This window comes from Mobula birostris, chromosome 13, assembly GCF_030028105.1.
Source record: "Mobula birostris isolate sMobBir1 chromosome 13, sMobBir1.hap1, whole genome shotgun sequence".
NCBI classification, from domain to species: domain Eukaryota; kingdom Metazoa; phylum Chordata; class Chondrichthyes; order Myliobatiformes; family Myliobatidae; genus Mobula; species Mobula birostris.
The window spans coordinates 72,871,537-72,899,468 of record NC_092382.1 but is presented as its reverse complement, the minus strand read 5'-3'; the positions used below and the strand labels follow the sequence as shown (position 1 = coordinate 72,899,468).

General features: G+C 43.0%; 1 protein-coding gene across 6 annotated transcripts; it reads left to right on the top strand.

The window, feature by feature from the left end:
• The first annotated feature begins 373 nt into the window (after positions 1-373).
• LOC140206977 (uncharacterized) lies at positions 374-27,584 on the top strand. Of its 6 annotated transcripts, none has more exons than XM_072275293.1 (6): positions 374-475; positions 9,201-9,271; positions 12,367-13,869; positions 21,585-23,546; positions 25,294-25,478; positions 27,102-27,584. In XM_072275293.1, the coding sequence occupies exon 4, from the start codon at positions 21,993-21,995 to the stop codon at positions 22,794-22,796; it is 804 nt and encodes a 267-aa protein (XP_072131394.1). In that variant the 5' UTR covers positions 374-475; positions 9,201-9,271; positions 12,367-13,869; positions 21,585-21,992; the 3' UTR covers positions 22,797-23,546; positions 25,294-25,478; positions 27,102-27,584. The 6 variants fall into 6 exon arrangements, with proteins under 6 accessions (XP_072131394.1, XP_072131392.1, XP_072131391.1 ...); XM_072275291.1 differs by having other exon boundaries at positions 11,895-13,869; XM_072275290.1 differs by lacking the exon at positions 12,367-13,869.
• Positions 27,585-27,932: the final 348 nt, after the last annotated feature.

Genomic DNA, 27,932 nt, shown 5'->3' with positions numbered 1-27,932 from the left:
GGCTTTATGGGTAACCAGGGCACCATTAAAAGTTTCCGCAAGCACCGCTTCCATGTCCATACCTCAGTTTTTTTTGTGTGTATAGAAAACTCAGCAGCTATTTTAACACAGAAAGCGGCTCCCATAAACAACATACTCTATAGCAACTGGTATTCCGTGTATCTAATACCAAAGTACAACCCTCTTACAAAGGCAGAGTGGCGGGCAACTGGAGTCTCTGCCTGTGGTGGGAAACCCCACCAGTCACGTGATCTCATTTGCCCCTCCCATTTGACCGCGGATGGGCAGCATCTGCGCGTATGTTTCCGAGGCCCCGCCCTCTGGATGATGTAACACTGACGCCGCGCATGCTCACTGCATCCAGATGGGTGGTGTTTTCCTTTCGGCTCAGTGCTGAAGCCGATTCATCTGCGGCAGCGGGATCGGGAAAGGTCGGGATCGCTGTTTGCGGGCCGAAGTTTTCACTTTCCCATCGGTGAGTATTGAGACCGATCCCGAGCGGGGAGATCTGATGTGGGCCGTGATCCCCGAACTGAGGGCCAGTTACTCATTCAGTACCCAGTTATCTGGGCTCGTCAGAAATGTGTAGACTTCACTGAATCTGCATTGAACGATCCAAACCAGGAGCCCAGGCTGTCTGTTTCCACAGAATTGAAACGGGAGTCCCGTCAGCCGGTCACGTGAGGCTGTTTACCGCAGATCTGCCCCGCCCTCCGCTTTGTGACGTAGGATCACGTGGTGTGCCAGCCGTGGGGGTGGTGTGTGAGTGGCAGATTCAGCTGTTGACTCTGTGAGGCTGGGTCCTGGTGTATCACAGTTTTTGATCCAAGTAAAATGGACCCGGGGTCGAGCTGCCCGGGTTTATGAGGCGCTGAGTTCTGGGATCAGATCTTTGTTTCTGGAGTTCCTTTGGAAACAATGACTGCTGATCTGAGGAGAGACTCGAGGAAATCTGCAGATGCTGGAATTTCAAGCAACACACATAAAAGTTGCTGGTGAACACAGCAGGTCAGGCAGCATCTCTAGAAAGAGGTACAGTTAGGACAAGGGTGACTTTTGAAGTCACTGACTGTGACCACAACAAAGGGGGCCGTTCTTCTGTGGTGGAATTATCAACCCACGCGAGGGTTGGACACACAAATAGCTCCCCACCGGTCACACCCTTTTCACACTTCAAGAGCCGCTGATCGATTCTCCAAAACCCACCTTTTCTATGGGCACAACAAAGCTCATTCAGTGTCCAAAACCATTGTGTCTGTAGGTCTATCATCTGACCTTCTATTTATCTCACCGCACTGAATACCAACTGCCTATCAAGTAGCTCCTCCCTTCTCTCTGTAAGAATACAGAAGCTGAGAGTGTCCCTGCAAAAGTGCAAACATACTGCTGAAAAACCATAACATCATCTCAAAGCAGTCTTCGTCTCTCTCTCTCCTTCTTTCTCTCTCTTTTAACAAGGTGTCTGGTGTTGAATACACCTCTATCTCTCTTTTCAAAAGTGCAGTTCATAGGGGTAATTCACGACCCCTGTCACACCCCCTTCTTCAAAAAAAAATTGACACAGGCAAAACTTTTAGTTTAAATGGAAATTACAGAGTTTAAAACAATACATGTATAATTTTCAGATAACAGAGCAAAAACGTGTACAATTTCTAACTTAACATCTGGATAAATAATCAGCTATAATATTGTCAGTACCTTTCACGTGTTTGATTTTCAGGTCATATTCTTGCAATATCAGACTCCAATTTAAGAACCATCTATTTTTATCCTTCATCTTAGTTAGAAACACCAATGGATTGTGATCCATGTAAACCACAAGTTGTCTCTGGGCAGGACAAATATAGACTTCAAAATGTTGTAAAGCCAGAATAAGTGCTAGTAATTCCTTTTCAACAGTGGAATAAATTTTCTGGTGCCCATTAAATTTCTTGGAGAAATAAGCTACTGGGTGTTCAATGTCATCCACACCCTTCTGTAACAGTACTGCCCCAGCAGCTTCGTCACTAGCGTCTGTTGCTATAGAAAATGGTTTGGAAAAATCAGATGCTTTGAGCACATGATGATAACATAGGATGGTTTTTAGTTGTTCAAATGCCTCCTGGCAACGGTCACTCCATACAAATCTTTCACTCTTCGCTAGGAGTTTTGTTAGGGGGAGAGCAATGTCAGCAAAGTTCTTACAAAACTTCTGATAATACCCAACCATTCCTAAAAATCTCCTCAAAGCTTTCTTGCCGGTTGGAACAGGAACCTCAGCAATAGCTTGAACCTTGGCCTGTACAGGAGCCAGTTTGCCCTGGCCTTCTACAGAGCCCAGATATGTAACTGTGGCATAGCTAGATTCACTCTTATCCAGGATCACAGTAAGATTGGCCTTGGAAAGTCTTTCAAACAGTTTTTCTAGACCTGCAATATGCTCTTCTTACATGTCATTCCAGACTACTAAATCATCAATATAAGCCCCCGTGTTTTCTAAACCTCTAATCATAGAATGGATCATTCTTTGAAATGTCCCTGGAGCATTTTTCATCCCGAAGAATAAAACATTATACTCATACATTCCAGATGATGCCAAAAATGCTGATATTTCTTTAGCCCTCTCTGTTAAAGAAACACCCCAGTATCCTTTTAACAGGTCAATTTTTGTAAGGTATTTAGCCTTTCCCACTCTATCAATACAGTCATCCACTCTCTTTCCTTGTTCCTTCTTGTTTCCAGTTTCTTGTTCAACCATTTTACTTTTCTCTAAATTCATTCCGTAAGGATGCTCTTTGATCGGCTGGGCTGAATTTACAATGACGTCATGCCCTGCAGCGGTACACTGTCTTAGAATGTCAGGAAATAAATCTTAATGCTTGCTAATTAATTCTTGCAATTGTTTTTGCAGTGTAGCTTCCAACTGATGGACCTTATCAGTAATATTTTTCAAAACAATGGAATTCTTAAATCTTGTTGATACTAGATTCAAGATTCAAAAAACTTTATTGTCATTCTAACCATGCATCAGCTCTGCAGGGCAGAATGAGACAGCGTTTCTCAGGGGCAGTGCAATCATAACATAACAAATGCAACACTAAATAATAAACATAACAATAAATAGTAAAACACAACAGCCACATGTCAGTTAAAATCAGTTATAAGTGTCCAGTGCAAGTTAAAAGTGTCCAAAGCAGAGTCAGGTGGAGCAGCTATTTAGCAGTCTGACTGCCTGTGGGAGAGAGCTGTTGTGGTTTTAGTTTTGATGCTCCTGTAACGTTTGCCTGATAGCAGAAGAACAAACAGTTCATGGAGAGGGTGTGAGGGGTCTTTGATGATGTACCGTGTCTTCTGGAGGCATCGACTCTGAAAGAGGCCTTGGACAGAAGGTAGGGAAACCCCAATAACCATCTCTGCTCCCCTAACCACCCTCTGCAAGGCTTTTTTTGCAGCTGGAGTACCAGGTTGTGATGCAAAAGGTCAGCACACTCTCAACCACGCCTCTGTAGAATGTAGTTAAGATCTTAGTGGAGAGTGATGCTTGTTTAAGCTTCCTCAGAAAGTGCAATCTCTGCTGGGCCTGTTTCACAATCCCAGTGGTGTTCCTGGACCAGGTGAGATTGTCCGAGATCTGCACCCCAAGGAACTTGATGTCTTCCACTCTCTCCACTGTGGAGCCGCTGATGCTGAGGGGTGTGTGCTCAGTAGGTTAAAATGATTCTGCACCTCTTCCCCAGCCATCACAACTCCATTTGTTTTCATAACAGTACCCACAGGTGCTACCTTATCAAACAAGTGTTTTATTTTAATTTGAACATTCTGCAAACTTTCCTTTGCAAGGTCACAGACCTTGTTAAGTCTCTCCCGCATATTGACCCATATTTCCAAATCAGACCATAGTTCTCCGAGTAGGGTCAAAGGTCATTTTGGCCTGTGACCACACACAGGTTCAAATAGACTACACTCCAATGATTTTTGAATCGAATCTCCAACAAATAAGAGTAGGGGAACCCCCTCATGCTGTTTTTTTTTTCCATTTTCCACACAATATGTTTTAATCATGGCCTTAAGAGTGGAGTTGAACCATTCCAAGGCTCCCTCGGACTCTGTGTGATATGCAGATGACCCAATGTACCTAGCTCCCAATTCTACGACTATCCCCTGGAATGTTCTCGAAGTAAAGTTACTACCCTGGTCAAATTGAATTTCTTTGGGGAGACCTACCAGTGTGAAAAACTTACTGAGTGCTTTTACCACAGTCTTGGCCTTGATGTTTCCAAGAGGAACGGCTTCAGGGAACCTAGACACAGCACGTATAATTGTTAACACATACTGATGACCAGCTGCAGTCTTTGGAAATGGGCCTACACAATCCACTATGAGCCTGGAAAAAGGCTCACCAAAGGCAGGTATTGGTCTAAGTGATGCTACTTGAATAACCTGATTAGATTTCCCCTCAACCTGACAGGTATGGCAAGTCCAGGAAAAATTCACAACATCCTTTCTTAAATTAGGCCAGTAAAGTTCCTTCATAATCCTGTTTCCCCCGGCATTTTTAAAGTATGACTATTCACCGTCTTTCTCAGTCCATGATGTCCACCTAAAGGCATACTGTGAGCCATGTTTAAAATTTCAGCCCTGTAAACTTTCGGAAGCACTACCTGATGCACAACAGCCCAATCCTCACTTGCAGGCACAGTGGCTGATCTCCACTTCCTTATCAACACCCCATCTTTAAGATAATATCCTGCTGACTCTCTCTGAACCTCCTCTTCTGTGAGAGCTGTCTCCTTTAAAGCCATCATTTCAGAATCTCGCTTCTGTTCCTCTATAAATTCCTCCCTCAATAAGGACAAACCTTTCCCATACACCTTACTCTCATCACCTTCACTACCCTCCAAGTCCTGCTGGAATATGGAAGGTAGAAAAGTCTATCACACATCATCATCTTGGAGAGGTGTCAACCTCCCCCTCATTGTTTACTAAACTTAGCATGATCACCAGACTTATAAAAACCATGTGTATATTGTGGAAGATCCACTTATCCAAACAATCCACTTATCTGATTTCTATGACCTCTTTTTTGACTTGTTTCCATAGCAACTCCTACAGATGGCTTTTTCTCAAAACCGTAACTAATGCGTGGCTGAGGGATTGGAGCAGGGGGCAGGGATTCAAGTTTTTGGATCATTGGGACCTCTTTTGGCGCAGGCGTGACCTGTACAAAAAGGACGGGTTACACTTGAATCCTAGGGGGACCAATATCCTGGCAGGGAGATTAGCGAGGGTTACTGAGGTGACTTTAAACTAGAATGGTTGGGGGGTGGGAATCAAATTAAAGAGGCTAGGCGAGAGGAGGTTAGTTCACAACAGGGGGCTGGGAACGAGTGCAGAGAGGCAGAGGGGTGTAAAGTGAGGGTAGAAGCAAAACGTACTAAGGAGAAAAGTAAAAGTGGCAGGCCGACAAATCCAGGGCAAGCATTAAAAAGGGCCACTTTTCAACATAATTGTATAAGGGCTAAGAGAGTTGTAAAAGAGCGCCTGAAGGCTTTGTGTGTCAATGCAAGGAGCATTCGTAACAAGGTGGATGAATTGAAAGTGCAGATTGTTATTAATGATTATGATATAGTTGGGATCACAGAGACATGGCTCCAGGGTGACCAAGGATGGGAGCTCAACATTCAGGGATATTCAATATTCAGGAGGGATAGACATGAAAGAAAAGGAGGTGGGGTGGTGTTGCTGGTTAGAGAGGAGATTAACACAATAGAAAGGAAGGACATAAGCCGGGAAGATGTGGAATCGATATGGGTAGAGCTGCGTAACACTAAGGGGCAGAAGACGCTGGTGGGAGTTGTGTACAGGCCACCTAACAGTAGTAGTGAGGTCAGACATGGTATTAAACAGGAAATTAGAAATGTGTGCAATAAAGGAACAGCAGTTATAATGGGTGACTTCAATCTACATGTAGATTGGGTGAACCAAATTGGTAAAGGTGCTGAGGAAGAGGATTTCTTGGAATGTATGCGGGATGGTTTTTTGAACCAACATGTCGAGGAACCAACTAGAGAGCAGGCTATTCTGGATTGGGTTTTGAGCAATGAGGAAGGGTTAATTAGCAATCTTGTCATGAGAGGCCCCTTCGGTAAGAGTGACCATAATATGGTGGAATTCTTCATTAAGATGGAGAGTGACATAGTTAATTCAGAAACAAAGGTTCTGAACTTAAAGAGGGGTAACTTTGAAGGTATGAGACGTGAATTAGCTAAGATAGACTGGCAAATGACACTTAAAGGATTGACGGTGGATATGCAATGGCAAGCATTTAAAGGTTGCATGGATGAACCACAAGAATTGTTCATCCCAGTTTGGCAAAAGAATAAATCAAAGAAGGTAGTGCACCCATGGCTGACAAGAGAAATTAGGGATAGTATCAATTCCAAAGAAGAAGCATACAAATTAGCCGGAAAAAGTGGCTCACCTGAGGACTGGGAGAAATTCAGAGTTCAGCAGAGGAGGACAAAGGGCTTAATTAGGAAGGGGAAAAAAGATTATGAGAGAAAACTGGCAGGGAACATAAAAACTGACTGTAAAAGCTTTTATAGATCTGTAAAAAGGAAAAGACTGGTAAAGACAAATGTAGGTCCCCTACAGACAGAAACAGGTGAATTGATTATGGGGAGCAAGGACATGGCAGACCAATTGGATAATTACTTTGGTTCTGTCTTCACTAAGGAGGACATAAATAATCTTCCAGAAATAGTAGGGGACAGAGGGTCCAGTGAGATGGAGGAACTGAGCGAAATACATGTTAGTAGGGAAGTGGTGTTAGGTAAATTGAAGGGATTGAAGGCAGATAAATCCCCAGGGCCAGATGGTCTGCATCCCAGAGTGCTTAGGGAAGTAGCCCAAGAAATAGTGGATGCATTAGTGATAATTTTTCAAAACTCGTTAGATTCTGGACTAGTTCCTGAGGATTGGAGGGTGGCTAATGTAACCCCACTTTTTAAAAAAGGAGGGAGAGAGAAACCGGGGAATTATAGACCGGTTAGCCTAACGTCGGTGGTGGGGAAACCGCTGGAGTCAGTTATCAAAGATGTGATAAAGACGGAAATACTTATGTGCATTCTCCTGCAGGGGTTTGAGATCCAGTTGTCAAAGGGAAGGCAGGTAAGAACTGCCACCATCTGACAAGTGGACTGCCTTAGTCAGGTTACAGCTATATGTGTATATATATATATATATATATATATATATATATATATATATATATATATATACACTAACCCCAGACATTACTATTGGAAGATGTTATTTGAACTGGTACGCCCACCAAGTCTGTTGGTGCAAAACTTAATTACTTAGATAAGAGAGTTTGCTAAATCAAGGTTCTAATTACAGATGGATGCACTGTCCCAGCCTTATCAGTTATTCCCTTTGCAAGGCCCTGACTAAATTACAGACAGATGATCATTCCTGTGATTATTCCCATCACTTCGCTATCCAGCCCGATTAAAATTAGTTCCCAAAGATTCAACTCCTCCTATTTTTCTGGACTCCAAAGCGGCATTAGACTATGTTAACTGTAGTTTGGTTGCAGCCGAGGTTTGAATGGTTTTAGGTCTGGTGAATTATTGTTATTTCAGAAAGAAAAGAAGCTTTCAAGATTTCTGATTTACTTCAGATGTCCTTTGATCGATGGACCATTTAAAGAAGATGTGAACTTTTTGATGTGACTGATGAATGACATTTCCGAAATCTGTTTGGTTTACTGAGCGAATTAACACAGCGAACAGATTATTAACCAGTTTGATTATTTGTGCCTATCCTCTTTTTTCCATTAACTAAGTTACAGTGTTCATAGTTCATAAGGACTTTTTCTTATATATACATAGTTGGGAGTGCTTAGAAGATAGATAGTTAGTTTTCTCTTCTAAAAACAGATTTTCATTGGGTGTGTAAGTTAAATGGAAAATGGTGCTGATTTTTCTTCCTTAGAGATTACAAAGACATTCTTCTTTTTGTTTAACTTTATGGTTTTGGCATTTTTGGAGATTGTTTCTGCATTCCCCAGCTTATTTTTAAGGATTAAGTATAAACATTTTTTTCCCTCTGCAGGGCTTTCCTATTTTAGGGCTGTGTGTTTTTTTCTGTAACTGGGGGGAGGAATTAAGGAAAGCTTTTAAAATCACCATTAAAATGGGCAGCTCGCAAAGTGTGTCTCTTTTTTTACTTCTATGGGGACGCATTTTGGCTCTTTTTGTCCGAATTTCGGGCTTTTCAGTGTGATGGGAGGACTGGGGTTAGTATTGAGTTATAAGATTAATTGTAGGATTAATTTTAGTTTTCTTTATTGTATTTTTTTCCCATTACGGAGTTCCGGAGCGTGCGTGTTTTGTATATGGTTATACTTATCACCGCCAGTTTTGATTAGCCTGCGCTGGTATGCGTGTAATTATGTGTTAAATAATTTCTTTATTTCGTGGTAGCTAAACAGATAATCATTATAAGTTGGAACGTATGTGTTTGGAATCATCCTATTAAGTGAAAGAAGACGTTTAAAATCATTAATCAATTCCAACCCAATATAATTTTTGTTCAACAAACACATATCAAAACGGGCGATCAAAATAGGTTTTTTTAAAATGTGGAAGGGCCTTCAATTTCACGCTACTTGGCAAAATAAAACAAAGGGAGTATCTAATTTTATTAAATCTAATATTTTGTTTATCCAAGAAGACATTGTGTCAGATATTAATGGTAGATTTTTAATTGTTAAAGGAACAATTTGTAATAGAAAAATTGTCCTGGTTAATCTGTGTGGACATAATGTAGATGATCCTCCTTGTTTTTAAAAATGTATTTACTTTATTGCCGGATTTAAATGAATATAGGTTGTTAATGTTTGGTGATTTCAACTGTTGTTTAAGTCCTTTGATTGACAAGAGTTCAACCAATCAGTGGCTTCCGAGTTGTTCTGCATCACTTATTAACTCCTTTTTAATTGATTATTGCCTGGTTGAGGTTTGGAGACATTGCATCCAAATGATAGAGATTATTCTTTTTTTTCACATGTTCATATAAAAAAAAATTGAGATTCGATTATTTTATAACTGATCTCCGATTTCTGTCCAAAGTCCAGAAATGTGAATATGATGCTATCATTTTCTCGGATAATGCGCCTTTAAACTTAGCTTTTGAATTGAATTATGTCGTTATAGCATATTTGCCTTGGCGTTTTCCAGAAAATTGATTACAAAGTTTGGACTTCGTCAAATTTATTGAGACTCAGGTAATTTTTTTTTTCTTTTTAATAATATGGGAGATGTGTCAAAATTGATTATATGGGATATATTTAAAGCATACAGTGTTTTGCGCGGTCAGATATCTCCTATTTAGCTAAGCTTAAGAAACGGACGAAAACAGAGTTAGATAAGATTTCAAAATAAATTAAAGACTTGCGGAATAATTATGCAATCTCTCCTAACAGTGATTTATTCAAACAAAGGGTTGAACTACCATCACAATATAATTTATGATCAACTTATTCTAATGACAGAAATTTTCTTAAATTGAAAAGTCAATTTTATGTGTTTGGAGATAAAAATAATAGGCTTTCTTTTTAAATCTTTCTATTGGACAGAATGCAACTTGGACAGAAATTTTCAAGTTCTGTCCAAGTTGCATGCCATCTTGGACAATGTCTCCCATCCACTACATAATGTACTGGGTGGGCACAGGAGTACATTCAGCCAGAGACTCATTCCACCGAGATGCAGCACAGAGCGTCATAGGAAGTCATTCCTGCCTGTGGCCATCAAACTTTACAACTCCTCCCTTGGAGGGTCAGACACCCTGAGCCAGTAGGCTGGTCCTGGACTTATTTCCTGGCATAATTTACATATTACTATTTAACTATTTATGGTTTTATTACTATTTATTATTTATGGTGCAACTGTAACGAAAAGCAATTTCCTCCGGGATCAATAAAATATGACTATGACTACCAAGTCCATAAACATAATAACAACAGTGATATGAAGAGATTGGAATTACCTTATTGTTAATAAACATATACAAAGTACTACAAATAGTACATGTGTAATAGACTTCCAAACTCTCGATATAGTTAATCATGAAGAAAAAAATAAATAAAAAGAAAGGGATGTTGCAAAGAAGAACCCCAAAAATCAAAAGAGAGCTAAAAAATAGAACTAATTGCTAAACCCCCCAGAAAAGCAAACAGAACAAAACCAATATATTAGATTAGATCGAATACATTCATTAATGTCGTCAGCTCAGCTCCTCTATTCACATATTCTAAGTTAGTAAAAAGGATTCGGAAAAGGTCAAACTACATCATATGAAAATGTTGAATAAATAGCTTACAAGTCTCTTCAAATTTAACCGAAGGATCAAAAATTACACTTCTGATTTTTTCTAAATTGAAACATGATATAGTTTGGGAAAACCATTGAAATGTAGTCGGGGGGTTGGTCTCTTTCCAATTCAATAAAACGGACCTTCTGGCCATTAATGTAACAAAGGCAACCATCTGACAGGCTGAAGAGGATAAAGGTCTATGTTCCATCATTGGCCAACAAAAAATTGCTGTAATAGGATGGGGTTGTAAATAAAAATGCAAAACTTTTGAAATAATATCAAAAATAGCTTTCCAGAATTTTTCCAAGAGAGGGCAGGACCATAACATACGAGTCAAAGAAGCCACCTCAAAGTGACATCTGTCACAAATAGGATTTATATGGGAGTAAAAACGAGCTAGATTAACTTTAGATATGTGGGCCCTATGCACTGCCTTAAATTGTATCATAATATAGTTAGCCCATATAGAGGAAGATATATAGGTAAGTGAAGTTGAAGTTCCCTTTCCCATTCATTTTTAAATTTATCAGATCTACCTGGCTGTATTTTCATAATTATGTCATAAATAGTTGTTATTAATCCCTTCTGATAAGGATTTAAACCAAAAATGTTGTCGGTGACGTCAGTAGAGTGTGAAATCGGAAAGGTAGGCATCATTGCTAATAATAGTCATAATGAGATGCTAATAATCAGCTGTTAGCATCTCAGATAAAAGCAGCTACAGCCGAAAGACCCACTTTAAAAATTCAGAAGAGAGATGGTAGTTTATCATGTAATTATGAAGACATTAATACAAATTTTCAAGACTTTTACATTGACGTTTATAAATCTCAGTTTTCAGTTGATCCTTCTAAAATGAATGCCTATTTACAAAAGATCAATTTTTCTCAAATTTCTGTTGATGATCAACAAACTCTTGATGCTCCTATCACTGAAAATGAAATTCAGAAAGCTTTTTTTTCCAATGCAATCTGGTAAAGCTCCTGGACTGGATGGTTATTCTGTAGGATATTATATAAAAGAATGAAAAATTGCTTTCTCCATATTTGTTGGAAATGCTTAAAGATTCTCTTTTGATAGGAGAGTTACCTCCCACATTTTATGAAGCTCCTATTTCTTTAATTCTTAAGAAAGATAAAGACCCAACACACTGTGCTTCATATAGACCTATTTCATTATTAAATAAGGATGCTACAGTTATTTCAAAAATAATGGCTGATAGGCTGGAGAATATACCAGCTAAAATGATCTCTTAGGACCAAACAGGTTTTGTAAAGGGCCGTTATTCCTTCTCTAACACTCGGAGACTGTTAAATGTTATATATTCATCCTTTTCTAAGACTCCCCAAATGCATTGTCTCTCTCGATGCTGAAAAGGCATTTGACAGAGTTGAATGGAAAACTTATTTAACGTTTTGGAGAAATACAGCTTTGGTATTAATTTTAATAAGTGGATTAGAATGATATCTGAAAGCTTTATTGCTACACTTATTACCAATAATTGCAGATCTCCTTTTTCTCGGCTTTCGCAGGGTACGAGGCAAGGATGTCCACTAAGTCCCCTGTTATTTAATTTGGTGCTGGAACCCTTGACTATTGCACTTTGTGAAGCTAAAGATATCCATGGGATTTTCATAAATAGGACTATTCATAAGATCTCCCTTTATGCTGACAATCTCTTAGTTTATATGTCGAATCCTGAAGAATACATTCCTAGTTTATTGAAACTATTAAACGAATTTGGAAAGTTTTCGAGATATAAATTAAACCTTCATAAAAGTGAATTAGTTCCTCTAAATGATTCTGCTTCTATATATGATGACATTCCTTTTAAAGTTTGTAGATGGAATCCACTTACACTGTTAGCCGGCCGAATTCATGCAGTTAAAATGATGATTTTACGAAAATATTTATATGTATTTCAAAATATCCCTTTGTTTAACTAAGAAGCTTTTTGATCAGGTTAACCCTATTATCTCATCTTTTGTTTGGAATTGTCATAAGGTGGTGGCTGGGAACGGACCCAAGTGGAAGACACAGACACTGAAGTACTAGGGACAGGACTAGGATACAGGGCGAGGGCTAGGACATTGACACAAAAACCAGGAACCCAGAACAGGACTGGACAAGAGAGCTAGGAGCCCGGGCTTGGACTCCGAGCCAGAGACTGGAGAAGGATCCAGAATCTGGGTCTTGCCTCTGGCTCGGACCCCACAAGTAGGCAAGGACGTGACTTGGCTGGCAGGCAGGACGAGGCTGGAGTCTTCAGGCTTGAGGTGAGGCAAGGCTGGAGGCTGGAGACTTGAGGCGAGGCTGGAGGCTGGAGACTTGAGGCGAGGCTGGAGGCTGGAGACTTGAGGCGAGGCTGGAGGCTGGGGACTTGAGGCGAGGCTGGAGGCTGGAGACGAGGCGAGGCTGGAGGCTGGAGTCTTGAGGCGAGGCTGGAGGCTGGAGACGAGGCGAGGCTGGAGACGAGGCGAGGCTGGAGGCTGGAGACGAGGTGAGGCTGGAGTCTTGAGGCGAGGCTGGAGGCTGGAGACGAGGCGAGGCTGGAGACGAGGCGAGGCTGGAGACGAGGCGAGGCTGGAGGCTGGAGACTTGAGGCGAGGCTGGAGGCTGGAGACTTGAGGCGAGGCTGGAGGCTGGGGACTTGAGGCGAGGCTGGAGGCTGGAGACGAGGCGAGGCTGGAGGCTGGAGTCTTGAGGCGAGGCTGGAGGCTGGAGACAAGGTGAGGCTGGAGACGAGGCGAGGCTGGAGGCTGGAGACTTGAGGTGAGGCTGGAGACTTGAGGCGAGGCTGGAGACTTGAGGCGAGGCTGGAGGCTGGAGACGAGGCGAGGCTGGAGGCTGGGGACTTGAGGCGAGGCTGGAGGCTGGAGACGAGGTGAGGCTGGAGGCTGGAGTCTTGAGGCGAGGCTGGAGGCTGGAGATGAGGCGAGGCTGGAGACGAGGCGAGGCTGGAGGCTGGAGACTTGAGGTGAGGCTGGAGTCTTGAGGCGAGGCTGGAGGCTGGAGACTTGAGGCGAGGCTGGAGACTTGAGGTGAGGCTGGAGGCTGGAGATAAGACGAGGCTGGAGGCTGGAGACTTGAGGCGAGGCTGGAGGCTGGAGACGAGGTGAGGCTGGAGGCTGGAGTCTTGAGGCGAGGCTGGAGGCTGGAGACTTGAGGCGAGGCTGGAGGCTGGAGACGAGGCGAGGCTGGAGTCTTGAGGTGAGGCTGGAGTCTTGAGGCGAGGCTGGAGGCTGGAGACTTGAGGCGAGGCTGGAGGCTGGAGACGAGGTGAGGCTGGAGGCTGGGGACTTGAGGCGAGGCTGGAGGCTGGAGACGAGGCGAGGCTGGAGGCTGGAGTCTTGAGGCGAGACTGGAGGCTGGAGACTTGAGGCGAGGCTGGAAGCTGGAGACGAGGCGAGGCTGGAGGCTGGAGTCTTGAGGCGAGACTGGAGGCTGGAGACTTGAGGCGAGGCTGGAAGCTGGAGACGAGGCGAGGCTGGAGGCTGGAGACTTGAGGTGAGGCTGGAGTCTTGAGGCGAGGCTGGAGGCTGGAGACTTGAGGCGAGGCTGGAGGCTGGAGATGAGACGAGGCTGGAGGCTGGAGACGAGGCTGAAGACTTGAGGCGAGGCTGGAGGCTGGAGACGAGGCGAGGCTGGAGGCTGGAGTCTTGAGGCGAGGCTGGAGGCTGGAGAATTGAGGCGAGGCTGGAGGCTGGAGACGAGGCAAGGCTGGAGTCTTGAGGCGAGGCTGTAGGCTGGAGACTTAAGGCGAGGCTGGAGGCTGGAGACGAGGCGAGGCTGGAGACTTGAGGCGAGGCTGGAGGCTGGAGACTTGAGGTGAGGCTGGAGTCTTGAGGCGAGGCTGGAGGCTGGAGACTTGAGGCGAGGCTGGAGACTTGAGGCGAGGCTGGAGGCTGGAGACGAGGCTGGAGACTTGAGGCGAGGCTGGAGGCTGGAGACGAGGCGAGGCTGGAGGCTGGAGATGAGACGAGGCTGGAGGCTGGAGACTTGAGGCGAGGCTGGAGACGAGGCGAGGCTGGAGGCTGGAGTCTTGAGGCGAGGCTGGAGGTTGGAGACTTGAGGCGAGGCTGGAGGCTGGAGACGAGGCGAGGCTGGAGGCTGGAGTCTTGAGGCGAGGCTGGAGACTGGAGACTTAAGGCGAGGCTGGAGGCTGGAGACTTGAGGCGAGGCTGGAGGCAGGCTTGGCTGGAGACTTGAGGCTTGGGGTCTTGAAGCTTGGCTTGTGGCGTGGCTCGAGGCTTGGGGTCTTGAAGCTCCTCCTGAGCAGGGCGCGGATCACCACCCGCCAGAGAAAAGGGACAGGAAGGGACAGAACTAACCGTAGGGTAACGGCAATACGGCCTGGCTTGCCCAACAGAGGCAAGGGATAGGAAGGGACAGAACCAACCGTAGGGTAATGGCAATACGGCCTGGCTTACCCGACGGAGGCTAGGGACAGGAAGGGACAGAGCCAACCGCAGGGTAATGGCAAGACGGCCTGACTTACCCAGCAGAGGCAAGGGACAGGGAGGAAGCTAGGTGCAGGGTGGCTCCAAGACTACAGGCAAGGCGATGCGAGAGTTACTGGAAAGACAAGGCAGGGCTTCAGGCGTGGAAACAGAAGGCAGGGGAAAGGGTACAAGGAGTAAGGACAAGAATATCTAGCAGCCATACCCTGGTCTCTGGAGGTATTAATGTAGCCAGCCCCAATGAGAAATAGCTGCCTCAATTAGTGCTCAACAGGAACAGAAACAGGGTAGACAGGAAAACCTGGAGCAAGGGTTGATGGACCGGACCATTAACCGGAATGCAAATTTCACGGTCCGGACCATGACAGGAAAAATAAAAGACTAAGAATTGATATATATCATTTACAAAAATTAAAAGAGGATGGAGGTCTTGCTCTGCCTAATTTAAGAATGTATTATTGGGCTGTTAATATACATTATATGTGTTTTTCGTTAAATTGGACTTATAAAAATGAACGATCACCTTGGGTTGATTTGGAATTGAAAGCTGTGAAACAGTTTCATTTAACCTCATTATTAGGACCTTCTATACCTGTACAACTGGCCAAAATTGCTGAATTAAATTTATATCCTGTGATTAAGCAGTCATTATGAATTTGGTTCCAGTTTCGTAATTTTTTTTGATCTCAAAAAATTTAAACTTTTTAGTTTATTGAAATTATTTATTTAAACCTTCATTAAGAGATCCTACCTTTCTTCTTTGGAGGAATAAAGGAGTTTATTGCTTCATTCATCTGTTCCAAGATGGCCGATTGATGTCTTTTGAGAGTTTAGCAACTAAATACTCTCGCTTGTATTCACATTTCCTGCAATATCTTTAGGTCTGTCTCTTTTACAAGAATATTTAAGTAATTTTCCATATATACAGGATTCTGTCCTGTTATATTTTATTTCAAAAATGAGCCCTTTTGTGAAAGGTTTTATTGGGAAAATTTATAATTTATTGTTACAACAGCATAATTACCCTTCACTTTAGATTAAGCAAGATTGGAAGACAGAGCTTAACATGACCTTGATAACAGAGGATTGATTGTGGATTTTGAAGTTGGTTAACTCTTCTTTGATTTGTACCAGTCACTCTTTAATTCAATTTAAAATTGTACATCATTACTATTTGACAAAGGAGAGACTGTCAAAAATGTTTCCGAATGTTGATAGTCAGTGTGATAGATGTAAAACTGAGACAGCTATATTGACACACATGTTTTGGTCGTGTTCTGTATTGAAACATTTTTGGAAATCTTTTTTCTCGACAATTTCTAAAGTTTTAAAAATTAATTTATAACCTCATAAATTGACAGTTTTGTTTGGTATAATCCCTCAATGTATTCATGGTATTTCTCTATCAGACCAACATGTAATTGCATTTGTGACGTGATTGGCCAGAAGGGCTATTTTGTTGAAATGGATAGATGCTTCTGCTCCTACTTTGATACAATGGTTCTCTCAGGTGATGCTATGTCTTAGTTTGGAGAAAATCAGAAGTCGAACTTTTGACCCTCGATCTTTAATAATAATTTTGTTGATCTTTAATAATAATTAATAAAAAAGATTTTAAAAATGAAAATCAGTTATTCCCTTTGCAAGGCCCTGACTTAATTACAGGCAGATGTTCATTCCTGTCCTTATCAGCGAGTAGTCCTCTCTGTACTCAAACAAGGGTACAATATATAATGTTATGAACTAATGAGGGTATAATGTATAATGTTATCAGCTCTCAGTGTGTCTCTCTGCAAGCTGCAGAGAACTGGTAATGAGCCTGTCTTAGCTAACCGCTGAAGACAGAGTTTACTTCAGTTCAAACATTCCTATTCAGTCCCAATTATTCTTTCAGTCAGAGGTTACATAGGTTCAAAATGACTTTTTTATATATCCTCAATTTCTCAGGAGGATTCAGGGGAAATATTTATGTACAATATAGAAACTGGTGTTATCTGTGTGTATTGTGGCAATGCAGAAGTTGCTGGATAATTTACAAGTGGGAAGAAGTGGAGTGATATTTGGAAATCTGACTTATAGAAGCGCAATTTAGCAAGCAAACTACATATGGAAAATGTGCAAAAGCTCTGGGGAGAAAATCCTTCATTACCCGTTACAGGCCTGCTACATAGGTTGTGTGAGCGCGCAGATGAACTCGATCGATCCCAGAGAAGATCAAAGTTCTTATCGACAGCTGTTAAAATTAATACCTCTCTATATAAAATTCACTGTGCACATGTTATCGCTGGGTATAAAAATGCACAGTACAAGATTTATGTGCACACTGGTCATTACAAATTAGAGGGGACATTGGTGGGAAGGTGGGGAGACCTCCAGTGTCCCTGATGCCCTCACCTACAAGATGTGCATCCAGCTGCAGCTTGTAACCCTGCACTTTAAGGAGTTGGAACTTGAAATGGATGAATTCCGGATCATCCAGGAGTTGGAGGGGGTGATAGATATGACATGAAGAGAGGTGAGTTACACCTAAGGTGCAGGTCACTGGAAACTGGGTGAGAGTCAGGAAGGGGAAAGAGTTTAAATAGCCATCACAGAGCACTCTTGTTGCTATCCCGCACAACAGCAGGTGGACCACTTAGGAAACTGTTGGGGGGATTACCTGGCAGAGGAAAGTCAAAGGGATGAGAGGGGATTTGTTCGTTAGGGGAACAGAACAAAAGGGGAATAATATCCTAGTGGTAAGGATTGCTAGTGCTAGTGTGGGGGGAAGGGTGATGTGGTTAAAATAAGTTGAAGTGGGAATGGCAGAACAGATAGTGGAGAGGGTGAATTGAATTGACTTTATTACATACATCCTTCACATGCACAAGGAGTAGAAATCTTTATGTTACATCTCCGTCTAAATGTGCATTATGTAATTTATACTACAAACCCCATTTCCAGAAAAGTTGGAATATTTTCCAAAATACAATAGAATCAAAAATCTGTGATATGTTAATTCATGTGAGCCTTTATTTAACTGACAAAAGTATAAAGAAAAGATTTTCAATAGTTTTACTGACCAACTTAATTGTATTTTGTAAACATACACAAATTTAGAATTTGATGGCTGCAACACACTCAACAAAAGTTGGGACAGAGGCATGTTTACCATTGTGTTACATCACCTTTCCTTTTAATAACACTTTTTAATCATTTTAGAAATGAGGATACTAATTGTAGTAGATTTGCAATTGGAAATTTTGTCCATTCTTGCTTGATATAAGACTTCAGCTGCTCAACAGTCCGTGGTCTCCGTTGTCTGATTATCCTCTTCATCATGTGCCATACATTTTCAATAGGAGATAGATCTGGACTGGCAGCAGGCCAGTCAAGCACACGCACTTTGTGTCTACAAAGCCACGCTGTTGTAGCCCATGCAGAATGTGGTCTGGCATTGTCCTGCTGAAATAAGCATGGATGTCCCGGGAAGAGACGTCGCCTTGATGGCAACATATGTCTCTCTAAAATCCTAATATACGCCTCAGAGTCAATGGTACCTTCACATACATGCAACTCACCCATGCCGTGGGCACTGATGCACCCCCATACCATCACAGATGCTGGCTTTTGCACCTTTTGTTGATAACAATCCCAATGGTCATTTTCACCTTTGGCACGGAGAACTCGAAGCCCGTTTTTTTCTGAAAACTAGCTGAAATGTGGACTCATCTGATCACAGCAGACTGTTACACAGTCTTTCGTTCCATCTGAGATGAGCTCGGGCCCAGAGAACTCGCCGGCGTTTCTGCATAGAGTTGATGTATGGCTTCCTCCTTGCGTAATACAGTTTCAAGTTGCATTTCTGGATGCAGCGACGGACTGTGTTGAGTGACAATGGTTTTCCGAAGTACTCCTGAGCCCAGGTGGCTATAATTGTCACAGTAGCATGACTTTTCTGTGCACTTTTCAATCTTATTTTAACTCTGTCCCAACTTTTGTTGAGTGTGTTGCAGCCATCAAATTCTAAATTTGTGTATATTTACAAAATACAATTAAGTTGATCAGTAAAACTATTGAAAATCTTTTCTTTGTACTTTTGTCAGTTAAATAAAGGTTCACATGAATTAACATATCACAGATTTTTGTTTTTATTGCATTTTGGAAAATATCCCAACTTTTCTGGAAATGGGGTTTGTAATTTATAATAAATTGTTTGTACATAGGACAGTCAATATAACATAGAAATGCAATTGTATCAGCATGGATTAATCAGTCTGATGGCCTGGTAGAAGATGATGTCCCAGAGCCTGTTGGTCTTTTTGCTGTGGTACCGTTTCCTGGATGGTAGCAGCAGGAACAGTTCGTGGTTGTGGTGAATTGGGTCCCCAATAACCTTCGGGCCCTTTTAACACACCTGTCTCTAAAAATGCCCTGAATAGTGGGAAGTTCAACAAATGCGCTGGGCTATCTGCACCACTCTCTGCCAGGTCCTGCGATTAAGAGAAGTACAGTTCCCATAAAAGGCAGTGATGCAGCCAGTCAGGATGCTGTCAATTGTGTTCCTGTAGAAAGTCCTTAGGATTTGGGGCACCATCCCAAACTTCAACTGTCTGAGGTGAAAGAGGTGCTGTTGTGTTTCTTTCACAACTCAACTGGTATGTACAGACCATGTGATATCCTTGTTGATGTTTATGCCGAGGAACTTAAAGCTGTTCACCCTCTCAACCCCAGATCCAGTGATGTCAATAGGGGTTAGCCTGTCTCCATTCCTCCTGTCGTCCACAATCAGCTCCTTTGTTTTTGTGACAATGAGGGAGACGTTGTTTTCTTGACACCAGTCAGATGTTGTTCAGACCTCAGATAGAGTCAGCAATCAAACGTTTGAGCATGGTGCGATGAATGTGCTGAGCTGTGTATATCACAATGCAAGAAGCATCGTAGGAAAGCTAGATGAGCTCAGGACAGGGAATTATGATATTGTAGCCATTATTGGAACTTGATTGCACCCAACAATCTGAGGGATGTAGAGGAACAAGTTTGTAGAGAGATCGCAGACCATGCCAAGAAACAAAGATTAATTCAGAAAGTGATTTTAACTTTCCATATATTGACTGAGCCTCCCATTCTGTAAAAGGACCAGATGGGGTAGAGTTTGTCAAGTGTGCCCTTAATCAATACGTAGAATTCCTGACGTAGAAGTGTGCAATAAGCTATTAGGGAATGATCCAGGGCTGGTGACAGAAATTAGCGATAATAATGTCATGAAATTCAAAGTAAATAAGGAAAAAGAGAAGTCTGGTCCATGGGGTGAGATTCTAAATCGGAGAAAGGTCAATTTTGATGGTATCAGATTGTTTCGGACAGGCTGTTTTCTGCAAAGAAGCACTTGGTAAGTGGGAGGCCTTCACCAGGGAAATTTTGAGGGTGTAGAGTTTGTTTGTGCCTGCCAAAATAAAAGTTGAAAGGTGACTGGTGCAGGGGACCTTGGTTTTCAAGAGATAATGAGGCCTGGGACATTTCTTTCCCAATGCCTCAGACTTTTGGGGACCCAGACTCATTAATGACTACAATATCATAATTCCACGCCCTGAGCTCATATGACTTTTTTTTTAGTCATCTTCTATTAGCTTCTAAAAAATTCCCAATAGTTTTTGCTCTTTTGTTTCCCCTCTCTTTGGCTTTTATGTTGATGTTGGCTTCTCATTTCAGCCACGGTTGTGTCCTCCTGCCTTTCCAATGCTTCCACTTCTTTGGGATGTATCTATCACTCAGCTCCAGAATTGCTCCCAGAAACTCCAGCCACTGCTGCTCCTTTGTCACTCCGACCGTATCCCTTCCAAACAAGTTTGACCAGCTTCTCTGTCATAGAAACATGGAGTAGTTCAGTACGGAACCAGCCTATTTGGCCCATCTAGTCAATGCCGAAAAACATTTAAGCTGTCTAATGCAACCACCTGCACCTGGACCATTGCCCTCCATTCACCTACCATCCAGGATCCCATCCAAACTTCTTCTAAATGGTGAAACCGAGCTCATATTCAACTCTTGTGCTGTCATCTCATTCCACACTCTCACGACAATTTCAGTAAAGAGCTTTGCCAAATGTTCCCGTTAAATTTTCCCCTTCCCCACTTACGCATGACTTCTGGTTGTCATCCCACCCAAACTCAGTGGAAAAAGCTGCTTGCATTTACCCTATCTATACCCTCATAATTTTGTAGACTTCTAACAAATCCTCAAAATAATGTGTAATTTCCTTTTTTAGGTGTATAAGATGATGAGGGGCATTGATGGTGTGGATAGCCAGAGGTTTTTTTTCCCAGGGCTGAAATGGCTAACACGAGGGGGCATAGTTTTAAGGTGTTTGGAAATAGATACCGAGGGGATGTCAGGGGTAAGTTTTTTACCCAGAGAGTGGTGGGTACATGCAATACACTGCCGGCTATTTGTGTGAGAGTGTTTCAGTTACTGTGGGGCCAGGCACCCATGCAGCTCAGTGGGAACAGGGAATAATACCAATGGAGAGAGTCAAACTGAGCCAGGTCACAGATTGGAGATGGCAGAAATACCCCATTCCTAATGAGACAGGGAGACTATCAGAGAATTTGATGCTCATTCCAGATACCAGCACTGTGCCCAGTTAGAAGATGATTTCTCTCTCCAACTTGGGTTGAACTTCACTGTAACAGTGTGATGTCAGTTCACGCCTTAGCAACTGAAGTGATCTCATCTGAAATGTTGTCCTTCACCCATTGATGGATTTTGTAAATCTTTTCATAGGTTAAAAATGGCAAGGAATTTGTCTACGGGAATCTTGAGAACAACACGCCAGTTTTGCTGTCTCAGCCCAGATATTTAAGAAGTGGAGCAAGGGATTCACTCAATCATCCTTCCTGCTCAGACTGTGGGGAGGGATTCACTCGATCATCTGACCGACTGGCATGCCCGTCATTTTACACATGGGGAGAGGCCGTTCATCTACTCAGACAGCAGGAATGGATTCACTCAGTCATCTCAACTGAAGGTACGTCAGCAAGTTCACACTGGATAAGGCCATTCCTCTGTTCTGTGTGTGAGAAGGGATTCAGTTGGTCATCCCGCCCATGGACACACCAGTCAGTTCACATTGGACAAAGGCTGGTCATCTGCTGAATTTGTGGGGAAGGATTCACTCGGTCACCTGACCTAATGGCTCACCAGCGAGTTCACACCGGGGAGCGGCCTTTCACCTGTTCAGACTGTGGTAAAGGATTCACTCGGTCATCCACCCTAATGGCACACCAGCGAGTTCACACCGGGGAGCGGCCGTTCATCTGTTCAGACTGTGGGAAAGGATTCACTCGGTCATCTGACCTAATGGCACACCAGCGAGTTCACACCGGAGAGCGGCCGTTCACCTGCTCAGACTGTGGGAAGGGATTCACTCAGTCATCTACACTGAAGGAACATCAGCGAGTTCACACTGGAGAGAGGCCGTTCACTTGTTCAGACTGTGGGAAGGGATTCACTAGGTCATCTAAACTGAAGGTACATCAGAGACTTCACACTGGAGAGAGGCCATTCACCTGCTCAGACTGCGGGAAGGGATTCACTCAGTCATCCGACGTACTGGTACACCAGTCAGTTCACACTGAGGAGAGGCCGTTCACCTGCTCAGACTGCGGGAAGGGATTCACTCGGTCATCCGAACTACTGGTACACCAGTCAGTTCACTCTGGGGAGAAGCCATTCAACTGCTCAGTCTGTGGGAAGAGATTCAGTCGGTCATCCACTCTTCAGAGACACCAGCGAGTTCACACTGGGGAGAAGCCATTCAACTGCTCAGCCTGTGGGAAGAGATTCACTCAGTCATCCCATCTACTGAGTCATCAGCGAGTTCACACTGGGGAGAAACCGTTCACCTGCTCAGAATGTGGGAAGGGGTTCACTCGGTCATCCCAACTACTGGCACACCAGTCAGTTCATACGGGAGCAACCGTTCACCTGCTGTGAATGTGGGAAAGGAATCATGTAGTCATCTCATCTGCAGAGACACCAGTGAGTTTACACCGGGACGAGGCCGTTCAGCTGTTCAGACATTGGGAAGAGTTTCTCTCAGCCTTCTCAATCAAACGTGCATCATTGAGTTCACACTGGGAGAGACGGTTCACCTGCTGTGAATGTTGGAAGGGATTCCCTCAGTAATCTAACCTTGTGACACACTACCGGGTTCACAGTGGGGAGAAAGTTTCAATAAGCTGCATGCTGGATATTTGTCCATCACCGTTGCTGAATGCAATTTCGAGAGTGACTGTCGGTGCTGAACTCTGCAATTATTGCTGCTGCTCACCACACCCAGTCCTGCACCCTGGTCACTGGGCATGGGAGGAGTTTCTTCTGCTGCACATTCACCTTTAATGGGACTGGAGTTTAATATTCTGGATAAGAGACCAATAAATCAGTTCTATTTTGAACACTGTCTCCGGTACTTAGTGAATTTATAACACACCTAGTGTACAGTAGACAGTCAACTCAGGCCGGCTGGACCCTACCAGTGATTCTGTTCCATGACAGTCCTTTTGAATTCTCCCCTGTTGTTCACCTCTCGCTCTGCCTGTGGTGATGGGTTCCAAATAGTCTCCACTCTGTGGGTGAAGAGGTTTCCCTTGAATTCTCTGCAGACTGAAGAAGTCAAGTTGACTGCAATTCTATCTGACATGCTCTTCTCCCCTGAAATCTCTGGGCTGAGGAAGAATGACATTGGTAGTTAACCTCCTCATTCATGGCTGATTTCCACATTATGGGTCATGTTCCCTGTTTCTGAAGAGTTAACATAGAAGCATAGAAAACCTACAGCAGAATAGAGTCCCTTCAGCCCACAAAGATGTGCTGAACATGTCCCTACCTCAGAAATTACTCGGGTTATCCGTAGCCCTCTATTTTTTCTGAGCTCCATGTACCGATCCAAAAGTCTCTTAAATTATCCTCCCCCACTGTTGACGGCAGCCAATTCCACCTGCTCACCACTCTCTGTGGAAAACACTTACCCCTGACATCTCTGCTGCACCTTCTCCCCAGCACCTTAAACCTGTGCCCTGTTGTGGCAGCTATTTCAGCCCTAGGAAAAAGCCTCTGACTATCTGCATGATCAATGCCTCTCATCATCTTATACACCTCTATCAGGTCACCTCTCATCCTCTGTCTCTCCAAGGAGAAAAGGCCAAGTTCACTCAACCTGTTTTCATAGGCATGCTCCCCAATCCAGGCAACATCCTTGTAAATCTCCTCTGCACTCTTTCTATGGTTTCCACACCCTTCCTGTAGTGAGGCGACCAGAACTGAGCACAGTACTCCAAGTGGGTTCTGAATAGGGTCCTATATATCTGCAACATTCCCTCCCGGCTCCTAACTTCAATTCCACAATTGATAATGGTCAATACACCATACACCTTCTTAACCACAGAGTCAACCTGCGCAGCTGCTTTGAGTGTTCTATGGACACAGACCCCAAGATTCCTCTGATCCTCCACACTGCCAGGAGTCTTAAATTAATACTACATTCTGCCATCATATTTGACCTACCAAAAGGAACCACTTCACATTTCTCTGGGTTGAACTCCATCTGCCACTTCTCAGCCCAGTTTTGCATCCTATCAATGTCCTGCTGTAACCTCTGACAGCCGTCCACACTATCCACAACACCCCCAACCTTTGTGTCATCAGCAAACTTACTAACCCATCCCTCTACTTCCTCATCTAGGAAATTTATAAAAAAAGTCACAAAGAGTAAGGGTCCCAGAACAGATCCCTGTGGCCCACCACTGGTCACCAACCTCCTGGTTGTGCCCAGCTGGGAATCAGCTATTCTGGATTTGGTGTTGTGCAATGAACCGATTTAGAGCACTTAAGGTAAAACAATTCTGAGGGGCAAGCGATCTTAATGTAATTGAATTCACCCTGAAATTTGAGATGGAGAAGCTAAAGTGAGACGTATCAGTATAACCATGGAATAAGGACAACTGCAGAGGCATGAGAAAGGAACTGGTCAAATTTGATAGGGAAAAAAAAGCACTGGCAGGGATGATGGCTTAGCATCAGTGGCTGTAATTACGGGAAGGAATTCGGAAGGCACGGGATATATACATTCCGAAAAGGAAGAACTATTCTAAAGACAACATCACACAACCTCAGCGAATGAGAAGGCAAAGCCAACATAAAAGCCAAAGAGAGGGCAGATCACAGAGCAAAAATTGATGGGAAGTTAGATGATTGGGAAACTTTTCTGAACAAACAAGAGGCAATTAAAAAAGTAATTAAGAAAGAAAAGATGGAATATGAAGCTAGCTAATTACATTAAAGCTGATACCAAATGTTTCTTCGGATAAATAAACTGTAAAAGAGAGGCAACAGTGATATTGGACCAGAGGGAAACGATGTCTGGTGAGAGTGGGGTGGGTAGTAATCGTGAACAAGGAGATGGCAGGTGAACTGATTTAGTATTTTGTTTCAGTCTTCATTATGGAAGCAACCAACGGGAAGGTGGAAGTCCAGATGTCAGTGTCAGAAGTGTGTGAAGTTGCCGATACTCGAGAGAAATTTCCTGTGAAACAGAAAGGTCTGAAGGTAAATAGATCACCTGGACCAGGTGGTGTACATCCCAGAGTTCTGGAAGAGGTGGCCGAAGAGATTGTGGAGGTATTAGTAATGATGTTTCAAGAATCAATGAAGTCTGATATGGTTGCGGAAGACTCCAAATTTGGAAATGTCACTCTGCTATTCAAGAAGGGAGAGAGGTAGAAGAACAGAAGTTTCAGGACAGTTAGTCTGACCTCATTGGTTGGGTAGATATTAGTGTCAGTTGTTCGGGATGTGTTCTCAGGGCACTTTGAGGCACATAATAAAATCGGCCTTCAGCATGTTTGCCTCAAGGGAAAATCTTGCCTGAACAGTGTGTTGAAATTCTTTGAATTTATTGAAGTGGTAATAGCAAGATAGACAAAGGAGAATCGGTTGATGATGTGAACCTGCACTTTCAGAGGGTGTTTGACAAGGTGCTACACATGAGGCTGGTTAACAAGTTATGAGCCCATGATATTACAGGTGTTCCAAACTTCATGGGTATCTTGTGACTGTCTTATGACCATGATGATACAATGATACAAAGATTGGAGGTGTAGTAGACAGTGAGGAAGGTTTTCAGAGCCTGCAGAGGGACTTGGACCAGATGGAAAAATGGGCTGAAAAATGGCAGATGGAGTTTAATACAGACAAGTGTGAGGTATTGCACTTTGGAAGGACAAGCCAAGGTAGAACATACAGGGTTAATGGTAAGGCACTGAGGAGTGCAGTAGAACAGAGGGATCTGGGAATACAGATACAAAATTCCCTAAAAGTGGTGTCACAAGTAGATAGGGTTGTAAAGAGAGCTTTTGGTACATTGACCTTTATTAATCAAAGTATTGTGTATAAGAGCTGGAATGTTATGATGAGGTTGTATAAGGCATTGGTTAGGCCGAATCTGAAGTATTGTGTTCCGTTTTGGTCACCAAATTACAGGAAGGATATAAATAAGGTTGAAAGAGTGCAGAGAAGGTCTACAAGCATGTTGTCAGGACTTGAGAAACTCAGTTACAGAGAAAGGTTGAATAGGTTTGGACTTTATTCCCTGGAGCGTAGAAGAAGGAGGGGAGATTTGATAAAGGTATATAAAATTATGATGGGTATAGATAGAGTGAATGCAAGCAGGCTTTTTCCACTGAGGCAAGGGGAGAAAAAAAAACAGAGGACATGGGTTAAGGGTGAGGGGGGGAAAGATTAAAGGGAACATTAGGAGGGGATTCTTCACACAGAGAGTGGTGGGAGTATGGAATGAGCTGCCAGACGAGCTGGTAAATGCGGGTTCTTTTTTAACATTTAAGAATAAATTGGACAGATACATGGATGGGAGGTGTATGGAGGGATATGGTCCGTGTGCAGGTCAGTGGGACTAGGCAGAAAATGGTTCGGCACAGCCAAGAAGGGCCAAAAGGCCTGTTTCTGTGCTGTAGTTTCTATGGTTTCTATGATGTAATTAAGTACGTGATGAGCATGATGTAATCGTCTTGTGGAGGTCACATGATGTAATTTTCCCGCCGATGTGAGGTCACGTGATGACATGTACTCACCAGGTATATAAAGAGAGACCTCTGGTGCGATGTAGTTAGTTTTTCCAGTTGAGTTTTAAGTTTAGTTTGTTATTTAATTCGTCAGATACTCTGTTATGCTGCATATTCGTTTAGTTTCCCTCTAAAGTGGAGGTCTATTTTCTATTGTGTGTAGTATTGGAGAGTGAAGACCTTACTAAAGTACAGGAACTCACAGAGTCAAGTAAAGCTGATGTCGTTCGGCTCTCTTGGAGAGGATCGACCTTTATTGAATCTTTGTTCAAGAAATAGTGACCTGCATCTGACATATCATCTGCTAAAGCAGGAAGAATTGTGCAGTAACTATTCTCCAGAGGAAAAGGTCAGTTCCTTTAAACCATTTTATTTCCGTCGCCGTGAATCCTGCGGACAAGGCAGGTTCCGGCTGGGGTCAGCAGTAATGTCACGTCCTCGAGGAATTCTTTACTTTAGGAAAGTCTCTCCTAACTGACTGTATAAATCTCTCGGACTTTCGAATTTACCATTCTAAGAACTGGGTTCGAATTTACCAATTTAAGAACTGTTTTCGCATTTACTCTTTTAAGAACTGTTTCAGAGTTGCCGTAGATCAGTTAACTTCTGATTAAGTTAGTCGTTTAAATACATTTTGCTACTTTTGAGCAGAGATTAATAAATGTTTGTTTGTTTTTATAAAACCTGACTCAATTCTATATTCATTGTTACTGGTCACTTGACATGGGAAAGATTATTGCATGGATAAAACAGTGGCTGATTGGCAGATGCAAAGGATAGTAATAACGGGGATGTTTTCTGGTTGGCTGCCGGTGACTAGCAATGTTCCACAGGACTTGGATGACAGAATTAATAGCTGTATTGCAAAGTTTGCCGATCATATCAAGAGAGCTGAAGGGCCAGGTAGTTTTGAGGAATCAGAGAGGCTATAAAAGGACTTTGGCGTTTAGAGGAAAGGGCGTAAATGAAGCAGATGGAATACCGTGTCCCGAAG

Coding starts and splice junctions, on each gene's coding strand:
- LOC140206977 (XM_072275294.1), top strand. CDS start 21,993: ATGGCTCACCAGCGAGTTCACACCGGGGAGCGGCCTTTCACCTGTTCA.